Source organism: Bombyx mandarina, chromosome 26 (genome assembly GCF_030267445.1).
Source record: "Bombyx mandarina strain Sakado chromosome 26, ASM3026744v2".
Taxonomy (NCBI): domain Eukaryota; kingdom Metazoa; phylum Arthropoda; class Insecta; order Lepidoptera; family Bombycidae; genus Bombyx; species Bombyx mandarina.
Genome location: NC_143232.1, coordinates 3,291,197 through 3,304,342, shown reverse-complemented (window position 1 = coordinate 3,304,342; position 13,146 = coordinate 3,291,197). Strand labels below are relative to the sequence as shown.

The window sequence follows — 13,146 nt, the reverse complement described above, 5'->3', positions numbered from 1 at the left end:
TCGGGTATGTAGTTTCCAGCGGCCACGACAAGAGGGTTCTCATGTCGTGCCGCCTTCCCAAGGTGACGCAGCAATGCCGACTGTAGATACTTACTGACAGAATCGAGCTCCAGGTCATCGTGGAGATCCACGTTCCTTAGTAACCATGGTGCTAAGACGGCTATCCTGCAGAATCGGGATTGAATAAGCTGGAAGGGCTTCAAGTTGGTGCGGGCCGCGTGAGCGAACACTACGCTTGCATACGTCATGACGGGGCGTATGCAAGTTTTGTAGAGGGTTACCTTTTTACGGAGGAACAGTTTGCTTCGTCTGCAAAGTATAGGGTAGACTCGTCCTAGTATAAAGGCGACACGGTCTCGGGTTATTGGCGCTCATGGATGTCAGAAATGCCAAAAGCAGAGCCAAGCTGCCTACCGTTTCAGGCAATTACATCACTGAGTTCTAGATTGATACTCCGTTGAAGATTATGTTTTTTTTATTTTTTTTTATTGCTTAGATGAGTGGACGAGCTCGCAGCCCACCTGGTGTTAAGTGGTTACTGGAGCCCATAGACATCTACAACGTAAATGCGCCACGCACCTTTAGATATAAGTTCTAAGGTCTCAGTATAGTTACAAGGGCTGCCCCACCCTTTAAACCGAAACGCATTACTGCTTCACGGCTGAAATAGGCAGGGAGGCGGTACCTACCCGTGCGGACTCACAACCACCAGTAAAAACTAGTCATAGATCACCAAATGGCGATTGGTGATCTATGACTAGTGGTATAATGCGGTGGCAATACTATTTTTCGTAAAATCCCTATTGTTGATATTTACGAAACCAGAGATAAGCTGGTACTATTCTAGACCTAATCAATTTACATTCTAAATACGTAAATAGCTGAAATTAAGTTTTACGGGTACGGATTTTTTTGAGAAAAGTAACGCAATGTATTCTAAAGATAGTACGCGCCACAGAATAGTTAAGAAAAAAAAAAACATTAAAAATTTCTTTCTAATGAATGATATAGTAGTTAGCGCGTTTTCTTTAGTAACAAAAACCATGTGTAGCATCGTATATAAAGAAATAAGCGTTCTAAGAATCCCAATGATACTAAAGACGGTTCAACAATCGCTCGTGTAAATTTTATCAATACGAATTTTTAATTGAATTACGTTCATAACAAAAGAATAATAATATTAATTCAAAATTTAATCCATCTATAATGTTAGGAATCGTTCTATTTCTGATTATATTATTCGTGTTGTGGTGGAAATTAACTGTAGAGGTGAAAGAAAACTCCCCACCCACATTTTCTGGTTGGGTTCCAATAATTGGGCATCTGTATAAAATTATTGGCGGCGGTGAACGTAAGTAGTGAAATATTTGTATTCTAAATGAGGTTAGTGTAAACATTTAAGTTTTATTTAAACGTTTCAAATAATTAATAAATAACAAAAAAAGTGTCAATTTTATTTATTTTTCTAAAAATATCTTATTATTTATTTTAAGTTTAGTGTTTAAATTAGTGTCTTTGTGTATGTTATCGATAGTTGAAAATGTTAAAGTAAATTTATTTTGTTATTGACAACTAGGGAGTGTTACTAAAACTACGAGATGAAAAGTGATTACTATTGCCTATCTTGAAAGACGTATTCAAGCCTCGACTAAAGAAAGTCATAGTACTCAGGAAATACTGTTGTGAGTAGGGACGTCTTAAACTAGGATGAGGCCCTTGGGCACACAAGAATTTGAGGCCCTTTTGGAAAGTAAAAAAAGCGAACTATAATAATATTTTTTTACTGAGTATGAGACCATTTATTATAGGTAATCAAATACAGTATGATAAAATATGTCATTAATGATATTAGAATGCTGCTGGTTTTTTGGTTACGATTTCGATAACGGTTTATTTCGGGATTCTTTCTGGTGGTAGGACCTCTTGTGAGTCCGCGCGGGTGGGTACCACCACCCTGCCTATTTCTGCCGTGAAGCAGTAATGCGTTTCGGTTTGAAGGGTGGGGCAGCCGTTGTAACTATACTTGAGACCTTAGAACTTGTATCTCAAGGTGGGTGGCGCATTTACGTTGTAGATGTCTATGGGCTCCAGTAACCACTTAACATCAGGTGGGCTGTGAGCTCGTCCACACATCTAAGCAATAAAAAAAAAAAAAATTCTGTTGAGCAAAATCTTCTATTACAGGCATAGTATATGCCTTGTAAATACCTTCTGATTACTGCTTTGTGAAAAAAGTGTAATGTGCCCGACAAAAATGTTTTGAGAATAAACGTGTGAGAGAAATTGTCGGTCTTTCGGCTCCCCTTGAGAATGGGGGCCCTGGGCACGGGCCCCGTGTGCCCTTATGGTAAAGACGGTATGTTGTGGGGAGTTCATTCTTGGTTCGACATTTGCTTAAATGATGCCGTGAAATGCATTGTCGTTATTACAGCGATTCCACGTAGGCATAAACTCCATTTCCGCTTAATTAAGTTAAGTTGTATTGCAATGATGAACGGAAGATGACGGAATTAGCGGCAAATATACATTACTTACCGTGTGGTGACGGAGTAAGAATACAATGTGTCACCACCCCTATACAATCCCAGGGAGTCGTAAGAACCGACTAAGGGAATATGCACAAGACATCAGTGTAAGAGAAGGAAAACTCGAAATTAAACCCTGTACCAACCCGTCTAGCCAGCGTGGTACAGTAGGCTAAATACCTCCATGGAAAGTAACAGAGAGACCAGGCCCCTAGTCCCCGGCGGCCCCGCTATTCCTGGCTACGGTAGCGGTCACGGTAACGGCGGGGCAGGGGGTGCTAAGAATCCCCGGCAGAGACACGGCTACCACCCCCCAAAACGACGACCACTGGCCCTGGTAACATACAACGTGCGCACTCTGAGGCTAGACGAGAAGCTCGTCGAGCTGGAAGAAGAGATGGACAAGCTGCGCTGGGACGTTATTGGTTTATCAGAAATCCGAAGACAGGGAGAGGATACGATAACTTTGCAGTCCGGCCACTTGTTCTTCGACCGAGAGGGAGAGCAGAAGTCCCAAGGTGGTGTTGGGTTTATCATCCACAAGTCTCTCGTGAACAACATTGTGTCCGTCGGAAGTGTGTCGAATAGGGTAGCGTGCCTTATACTCAGAATATCTAAACGATATTCGCTGAAGGTCATACAGGTTTACGCTCCCACTCAAACACACCCAGTCGATGAGGTGGAGGCTTTGTATGAGGACGTTAGTAGGGCCATACATAGCTCCAAAACACACTTCACTGTTGTCATGGGAGACTTCAATGCGAAGCTGGGCTGTAGAAGCAATGATGAGCTGAAAGTAGAGCAATTTGGATATGGGCAGCGGAACTCCAGGGGACAGAGGCTGGTCGACTTTCTGGAGAAAGAAGGACTTTATATGATGAATTCTTTCTTCCAGAAGCCGCCCCACAGGAAATGGACCTGGATGAGTCCCGATGGTGTAACAAAAAATGAGATCGATTTCATCATGAGCACCAGCAGACAGATATTCAATGATGTCTCTGTGATTCATAGGGTTAAAACCGGAAGTGATCACCGAATTGTCAGGGGCATATTGAGTATCAATGTCAAATTGGAAAGATCGCGTCTGATGAAATCCACGCTCCGGCCGCCGAATGCACATATTCATAACCGCGAGGGCTTTCAACTCGAATTGTCAAATCGCTTTGAAGGGCTAGACAGCAAAGCGTCTGTGGATTATATCAACAGCAGGCTGGTGGAAACTGTCCATACGGTAGGGTCTAAGTATTTTAAAACTCACCACAAAAATAGATCTTAAAAACTATCAGACTACACCCGGAACCTCATGGCTAGCCGACGTTTTATGACACTCCAAACTTCTGAGGACGCTGAGTCATATAGGCAGCTAAATAGACAAATCATGAAGTCCATGCGACACGACATACCCTCCTTTAATACACAACGTATTAAGGAGACTATTGAGCGGAACCAAGGCTCCAAAGTGTTTGCAAGAGACGCGTCTATTGGGCAGAGCCACTTGACAAAGTTGAAAACTGAAGATGGACGTGTAACGTCGAATAAGGCAGAGGTGCTACGGGAGATAGAGAGGTTCTATGAACAGTTGTATACCTCGATGTCCAATGAGCCTGCAAGCTTGGTGGCAGACCCTAGAGCCAAGCTAACCCGACATTATACCGAAGATATCCCCGACATCAGCCTGTACGAGATTAGGATGGCCCTCAAACAGCTCAAGAACAACAAGGCACCGGGCGAGGATGGAATCACCACAGAGCTTCTGAAAGCGGGCGGGACGCCGGTACTGAAAGTCCTTCAGAAGCTATTTAATTCCTCCTTGCTCAAAGGAAAAACGCCAGAGGCATGGAACAGGGGTGTTGTGGTTTTGTTTTTCAAAAAAGGCAACAAAACCTTATTGAAGAACTACAGGCCCATAACACTGCTGAGCCATGTCTATAAGCTGTTCTCGAGAGTCATCACGAACCGTCTCGAACGCAGGCTTGATGACTTTCAGCCTACCGAACAAGCCGGTTTCCGAAAAGGTTTTAGCACCATAGACCACATACATACGCTGCGGCAGATTATACAAAAGACCGAAGAGTATAATCGGCCACTATGCCTGGCGTTTGTGGACTATGAAAAGGCCTTTGATTCCATCGAAACTTGGGCGGTCCTTAGATCTCTCCAGCGGTGCCGTATTGACTATCGGTATGTCGAGGTGTTGAAGTACTTGTTTAACAACGCCACCATGTCAGTCCGAGTACAAGAGCATTGCACGAAGGAAATCACGTTAAAGAGAGGAGTAAGACAGGGAGATGTTATATCTCCGAAACTGTTTACCGCTGCCTTAGAAGATTCCTTCAAGCTCCTGGAATGGCAAGGACTTGGCATCAATATAAACGGCGAATACATCACACACCTTCGATTTGCTGACGATATAGTAGTCATGGTTGAGTCGCTGGAAGATTTGGGGCAGATGCTCGGTGACCTCAATAGAGTTTCCCAACAAGTGGGCCTTAAAATGAATATGGATAAAACAAAAATCATGTTCAATGTCCATGTTAAGCCCACCCCAGTAACTGTTGGGAACTCTACTCTTGAAGTTGTAGACGAATATTTATACCTGGGACAGGCAGTCCGATTAGGTAAGTCCAACTTCGAGAGAGAGGTCAGTAAGCGGATCCAACTCGGCTGGGCAGAGTTCGGTAAATTAAAAAATGTGTTCTCGTCCAAAATCCCTCAGTGCCTTAAGACAAAGGTATACAACCAATGTGTGCTACCAGTGATGACTTACGGTTCCGAGACGTGGTGCTTCACAAGGGATCTTTTTAGGAAGCTCAGTGTCGCGCAGCGAGCTATGGAGAGGGCTATGCTTGGTATTTCTCTACGAGACCGAATCAGAAATGAGGAGATCCGTAGAAGAACCAAAGTTACTGATATAGCCCGTAGGATTAGCACGCTGAAGTGGCAGTGGGCAGGCCACATAGCGCGAAGATCGGACGGCCGATGGGGCGGAAAGATCCTCGAGTGGAGACCACGTACTGGCAAGCGCAGTGTGGGACGGCCACCTACGAGATGGACCGACGACCTGGTAAGAACCGCTGGGTCACGTTGGATGCAGGTGGCAACGGACCGGCCGCACTGGAGATCACTTGGAGAGGCCTATGTTCAGCAGTGGACAATGGACAGGCTGAGATGATGATGATGATGATGATACATTACTTTTTCTCAATTCAGGTCTTTCCCGAACTCTATTCGAATTAGGCGAAGAATGTGAACGAAAAGGAGGTGTTATTGGTTTTTATGTCGGAGCTCAACGCCACTTTGGTAAGGCATATTTATTTGCACATTTTATTGTGTTTTTTTCACGTAGACCAGCTGAAATAACTAACACCTGGTGTTTGTTCGATAATCTGTTGTTTGTTTGTTCCATAGATGTCATGACATGAGTTCTGTCAGTCACCTTGAGACATGAGGTCGAATTGTCAATTGCATTGGTATAACTATCTCTATCTCTCACTCTCTCTCTCACTCACTCGCTTCCTTTCGCTCTCACTCACTTCCTTTCTCTCTTTCTCACTCCGCCCTCTCTTTCTCGGCTCTCCCGGTCTTTAGACCGAAATAAACGATTGATTCGCGACAGAAATAGCCGTGCATGCTAAAACATACGCCTAAACACCAATGGCTTTGATAATGTCAATCCATTGCTTCTTTTCGACGTGAAAGAAGGAGCAGCAAAAACACAAACGAACAAACAAAAACAATATCGATTTTATATGTATGTATAATACTGTATACATATTAGACTAATTTTATTACAACAGTGTAATTTAAATTTATATTTTATATATTGATTCAAAAAGTAAAAGTCCACAACATTCCTCTAAAAAAACCTTAGAAACTTAGAAAACTTAGAGACTAGCTGACCCGGCAGACTTTGTAGTGCCTCAATCGATAAATAAAAGACCTAACCATTTGTATAAAATAAACTTCTTCAAACGAGGCTTGTGGAGAGTATTAAGCGGTAGGCAGCGGCTTGGCTCTGCCCCTGGCATTGCTGAAGTCCATGGGCGACGGTAACCACTCACCATCAGGTGGGCCGTATGCTCGTCAGCCTACAAGGGCATTAAAAAAAAAAAAACTTAAAACAAACAAAAGGAATCCCTCCGACGGGGGACACATCAAAGGGAAAACAAAATTGTTAGTTTTGTTTAATTTTGAGCATTTTCATATTTATATACCTTTTAAACCTTCTCTGGACTTCCAAAAATAATTCAAGACCAAAATTAGCCAAATCGGTCCAGCCGTTCTCGAGTTTTAGCAAGACTAACGAACAGCAATTCATTTTTATATATATTGATTGATGATTGATAATCATTATAATATATCTTTTGGATGTCAGTTATCGTAGATCCGGAAGATGCCTTGACAGCAGCAAACTCATCTCTCTCAAAGCACGCTATATTCAAACAAGCCGAACCGTGGCTTGGGAACGGGCTAATTACATCAGGAGGTGAGTTTTTTTTGTTATTGCTTAGATGGGCGGACGATCTCACAGCCCACCTGGTGTTAAGCGGTTACTGGAGCCCATAGACATCTACAACGTAAATGCGCCACCCACCTTGAGATATAAGATCTAAGGTTTCAGTATAGTTACGACGGCTGCCCCACCCCTCAAACCGAAACCCATTACTGTTTCAGCAATAAGAAATAAGCAAGTTTTATGGTTTTGATATTGCCTTATTACTATGCTACATACGAATGCACCGAACGTCTTATCCTTTAAGCCACGACGAATTCAGACTATTGTACATCCTAATAACCCTAATCGTCCGTAAACTTGAAAATATGTCAAACATCGGTACAATTTATAATACAAGATCAAAACCATAAAACTTGCTTATTTCATAATGTTGAAACATTAATGGGTTTCGGTTTGAAGGATACGGAAGCCGTTCTAATGTAAAAACTGAGACTTAGAACTCAAGTCTCAAGGTTGGTGACGGCATTTACGCTATCGATGTCTATGTGCTCCGATGACCACTTAACAACAGGTGGATCGTGAGCTCGTGCACCCACTAAGCAATAATTTAAAAAAATCAAATTCAAATTTTACACTATTTATTTAACGAATTAATTTAACGTCATTAAGACGCACATATTTAGTGTCTATCGGCCTATTTCGGCAGTGTGCTTAATAAGGATGAAAATTTAACTTAATGTCTCAATTTAGATGGGGATGTCCACGTTTATGATGTCTATAGTCTCAGCTAGCCCCTAAACACCAAGTGAGCTGTCAGCTCATCTACGTACCTGGTACGAACGAAAAGACTTAAAGCGAAATGCTGTTTACAAAAACTACAATGGTAGATATTATTGGAAATAACAACCTTTAAAACTTGTTCTATTTTAAACCGGATTACGCGGCTGCAATGTTATTTATTTCTTTTGTATATTATACTAATAAATAGCCAATGATCATAATAACATATTTTATTACATCGCTCATGGATCGATAAAATTAAAAAGGTTTCGGTCTAACCGCGTCGATAATTTGATTTTGGTCTGGTTTCTCGGGCTCCTTCTTTTTTTTTTATTGCTTAGATGGGTGGACGAGCTACAGCCCACCTGGTGTTAAGTGGTTACTAGAGCCCATAGACATCTACGACGTAAATGCGCCACCCACCTTGAGATATAAGTTCCAAGGTCTCAGTATAGTTACAACGGCTGCCCCACCCTTCAAACCGAAACGCATTACTGCTTCACGGCGGAAATAGGCAGGGCGGTGGTACCTACCCGTGCGGACTCACAAGAGGTCCTACCACCAGTTCGCTCGCGGTTCGCCCGATGTTAATTGCTCGCACTCGTACCACTTCGAGCGAAAACATGCTTCGCGAAGCAAAAAGGCAAGTTACGAAAATCATCAAAATTCTAATGCACATCTTCCCGTCAGGTTCAACTTGGAAAATGCACCGTAAACTTATGAATCCTGCCTTTCATTTGAACGTGATATTGGGCTATTTGGAATTATTCAACAATCAAGCCAGGAGTCTAGTGGAAAATTTGGAAGACGAAGTGGACAAAGAACCGTTCAATGTATTCCAATATTTATCCCAAACATCATTGAAGACTATCTGCTGTAAGTTTCAGATTGCAGTAAAAGTAAAACGCAATCAAATTTATAATATGAATTCGAATTAAAATTAGTGGTTTAATCGATTTAAGAATTACAATAAATACATCGTTGTTACGTGAATCCTACTGATCGTGGTAATTTGTGGATACCGAATGATATCGATGTTTTCGGAAATATTGCAAATACTGTTTCTAACCTACCTTTGATATATGTAAGAGATGTACCTGTAATTTTACATCTGTCTTTTTTTTTTTTTGTCATGAACTCATGAACATTGGAAAGGGGAGGAGAGTGAAGCGTTTAGTGCGGAGCACATCTCTCCCATACAGTATAGTAATATGTAACATGTAATTTACTTATAAGGCTAGATACGACAAACGAATGAAACTGTTTTAATCACGAAGGACTAGAACTAGGATTTATTTAAATAATTCCAATCGCTTATTTTGCGTACGGTAATTCAAAATGGAGTAACGTCAAGGTCTAATTGATTTTCAACGGCAATGACCTAACAATAATGATATGTGTATAAAGGATTAAATCTTCAAAAACATTGTAGGTAATTATTTAATTAATATACAGTTGAGATAGACCTGAATAATGAGTAGTTTACCCTTAGCCCTTCATAAGGTTTAAGATGGGTGTCAGTTTGACATGAAAGTTATTCAAGTGGAAAGTGTTGATAGTCCACTCAAAAAATTATTTTCTTGTTTTGATTTTTATTTGTTCGCTATTGTTTAAAGGCAACATCTCAAAGTTAAATTTGTTTATATTTTACTAGTGTACTTTTCGTTGGTAACAAATAAGTAAATCATGAAAAAGGAAAGTATTTGGTTAAGTCATGCTAAGTATAAGTTATGTCTTAAGTTGATTAGTAGTAGTATCCAGGTTGCGATTCCTATGGCCTAACCAAAATATGTCCTTTGACCTCATTTGGCTACTTGAAAAAAAAAAGAAGAAGACATTAATGGCATTTCCAGCAACCGCCTTTGGCATAAATGTGGGTCAAGACAGTGAGTTCTGCAACAAATACATACATGCGTGTGAAAAATTAATCGGCATACAAACAAGAAAATTCCAGAACATATGGCTTCAAAGCGATTTGATTTACAGACTTAGTGGCTTCAAAAAGAAAGAAGACGAACTAATAAAATATGTCCATCAGCTATCCAATTCGGTAAATACACGATATTTTTTTTCTAAATAGGACGAATAAGGATTTTTTTTTTAAATTTGGAGGTATAAGACAAATTGAAGATTTGGTGTAATTGCTCAGTAGGCCGACGTTCCGAATGTTGTTGTTCGGAACTTGTTCTGCAAGCTTGATAATGTCGTAAGCGAGGTTCAGGCATCTGTCAAATATCTTGGTGTTGTATGATAGCTACCGCCACAAAAATTCTTATAAGATTAATAGCTGGATTGTACTGTAATAATTTTTCAGATAGTCCAAAGAAAAAGAATGGAAAGGAAGGAAGGACAAAAAGAAGTTAAATCAGGTATAGTTATTATTAAAATTAATAACAACGAAACCACAGTTGGTTAAACCGATGCTTAATTACTAAACGCAACGTTCAAAATTGTTTCAGGAACTAAAATGCAATCATTGATCGATTTACTGTTGAATTTATCCGGAGATCAAGTCTTCTCACAAGAAGATATTAGAGAAGAAATCGACACAGTAATAGTTGCAGCATTTGATACCACGTCTTGGAGCCTCACGTACGCGCTCCTCGTTCTAGGATCGATGCCGGAGATACAAGAAAAAGTTGCCAAAGAGTCTGTAGAAGCTAAAGCGCTTTTGATGATAGTTGAAAACAAATTATTACAAGCTTACATTGCTTTAGATTATTAAGTAAATGGAATTGTTTTTGTAGGATTGAAGAGGTTTTGGGACCTACCGATCGAAATCTTGATAAAGATGATTTGCAGAAACTGGTCTACACGGAAGCAATGATAAAAGAAGTTCTACGACTTTACAATGTACTACCGGCCGTTTTACGACATATTACTGAAAAAGTACAATTAAGTAAGCATTTTTTAAATCATCTGAAATCAATCGATGAGGCCAGTACAGATTATACGGGTTAAAGATTATTTACTGATTGGTATTTCATGGGAAGTTATTGGATCCAAGCTTTACTTTTATTTGATATACTGACGTACGGAATTATAATATTTTATGATATAGAAACAAATGAGTCATATGTAAGTTGTAAATATAGATTACAGTGTAAGAATTTTGATTCATTAATTTTTTCTGTGAAAACGAATAAATTTTAATGAGAATTCTGAGATGTTTACGATACGACACTAATAATAATTTAGGATTAGCTCTCTTGAAATGTCTCGAGTCTTAAGTAACGCGGATCTAATATAAAATGTCATCGTTTTAATTTAAATTTTTTTTTTTTATTGCTTAGATAGGTGGACGAGCTCACAGCCCACCTGATGTTAAGTGGTCACTGGAGCCCGTAGGAGCAGCTACAACGTAAATGCGCCAACCACCTTGAGATATAAGTTCTAAGGTCTCAGTATAGTTACAACGGCTGCCCCACCCTTCAAACCGAAACGCATTACTGCTTCACGACAGAAATAGGCGGGGTGGTGGTACCTACCCGTGCGGACTCACAAGAGGTCTTACCACCAGTAATCACAAGAGGTCCTACCACCAGTAAATTATTTTTACTTTCAGAAAACTACACAATGTACCCGGGTGACCAATGTATGATTCTCATAAATAACTTGAACCGGCATAAAGCTTGGGGTCTGGACGTCGAGCAGTTCCGACCGGAGCGCTGGTTGGGAGAAGGGGAACTACCAGAACACCAGAGTGCCTATTTTGCCACTTTTGGAATAGGACGGCGTTTTTGTATATATAGGTATATTCATATTTTTATCCACTTGTTATTAGGTAGATAGGTACATACCGAAACCTAAAGACAGATATAGCTGCTGTTGCCTACTTCGTCAACTTCAGGTCGATTCTCGTAGGTTCTTTCCCATTTTAAGGCTGGGACGGTTATCTAGGACCTTCGTTTCGCCTCGAAGGTCGGGCGTCTTTGAAAGAGTCACGCGTCTGGTTGCAGTGTTGACCGCGGTAATCCACTTACTCCACCCGGTTTCTGATCTCGGGGGGGGGGGGGGGGGATCGGACGCTTGGGCGAGAGTGCAGAGGAGACGTTTAGTGGATGAGGCCCTAAATTCCGTTTTTTGGCCCAGACCGTCCAATCTTACATACCCTGCGCGCTCCCTAGGCGGGGACCCGGGGAGCTTCAGATTGCGGTACAAAAAATAATAATCAAATACTGACGAATAAGAACTGTAAAGTACAGGTACTTAATGTACTTCAAATTATTGTTTTAATGTTAATAGGGGCATGGACATGAACCCGTCTAAGCATAGTCGTTTAGAATCAGTTCGTTCTATTAAAAGAACTTTTGAGTAATCTCAATGCGATAACTGAATTTTGAGGCGAAATAATAAAAGTTTACTATTGTTATTCCAGGTAGAATATTTGCTATGTATTCAATGAAGACCATTCTCGTTCATATCTTACGTCGCTACACCGTCAAGTCGGACCTTGCTAAGTTAAGACTGACATCAGATTACGTCACTAAGCCTGTTTCGGGTCACTTTATAACCATTACACGAAGAATTAATGCTGTCAATTAAATTCGATTTTTTATATTGAATGCGCCCTTGTATTTATTTCAACTATACTCTATTCCAATTACGAAGTCCATTTTGATACTTCTTAGAACGTAACTCTTCACGTTTTGCATAATCTATATATATAAAAATGAATTGCTGTTCGTTAGTCTCGCTAAAACTCGAGAACGGCTGGACCGATTTGGCTAATTTTGGTCTTGAATTATTTGTAGAAGTCCAGAGAAGGTTTAAAAGGTAGTTAAATATTAAAATTATTTTTGTTTGTTTTAAGTTTATTTTATTCAAAAGTTTATTTCTTTTATTTATCGATTGAGGCACTACAAGTCTGCCGGGTCAGCTAGTTTGAAATAATAATCATTTTTTGTTCATGGTCGTAAACATCATATAAAAAAAAACAATAAATCTAAATCATTTACAATTAGTTCACATACACAATAACATAATAATAACATCTGTCTCGTGGGACTTCGTAATTGGAATAGAGTATAGTGGCCACCCAATAGTCGACATTCGACTATACGAGTAATTATTGATTTAAATTGTAAGTTTGAACATTATTATGGTTCTATCGTCAAAGACTTTACTTTCATAATCACAGATTTCGCCAAGGCTACACTACAGATAAATAATTTTAAAACAAACAATATTAATCTATTCTCAATTTGACCACAGACTTTAACAATAAACAAAAGAGTATATATGCGTGCGTATGCGTGTGTGTGTGTGTGTGTGTGTGTGTGTGTGTGTGTGTGTATAATTTTATTTTTGTTGATTTAATATATATTGTTAAGGTTAATTTAAAAAAAAATATTAGGATTATGCACTATTTCTTTCTCTATACTC

At 40.0% G+C, this 13,146-nt stretch overlaps 1 protein-coding gene across 1 annotated transcript; it reads left to right on the top strand.

Moving 5' to 3' along the window:
- The first annotated feature begins 1,081 nt into the window (after nt 1-1,081).
- On the top strand, nt 1,082-12,326 carry LOC114244258 (cytochrome P450 4V2). The gene is made up of 10 exons (XM_089738794.1): nt 1,082-1,351; nt 5,736-5,825; nt 6,901-7,011; nt 8,452-8,637; nt 9,615-9,811; nt 10,076-10,130; nt 10,221-10,410; nt 10,509-10,660; nt 11,327-11,513; nt 12,144-12,326. Exons 1-10 carry the CDS (start codon nt 1,207-1,209, stop codon nt 12,304-12,306), a joined length of 1,476 nt encoding a protein of 491 aa, XP_089594920.1. The 5' UTR covers nt 1,082-1,206; the 3' UTR covers nt 12,307-12,326.
- The last annotated feature ends 820 nt before the right edge of the window (nt 12,327-13,146 follow it).

Coding starts and splice junctions, on each gene's coding strand:
- LOC114244258 (XM_089738794.1), top strand. CDS start 1,207: ATGTTAGGAATCGTTCTATTTCTGATTATATTATTCGTGTTGTGGTGG. Junction 1,352..5,735: donor AATTATTGGCGGCGGTGAAC/GTAAGTAGTGAA, acceptor TTCTCAATTCAG/GTCTTTCCCGAACTCTATTC. Junction 10,131..10,220: donor ACAAAAAGAAGTTAAATCAG/GTATAGTTATTA, acceptor AAATTGTTTCAG/GAACTAAAATGCAATCATTG.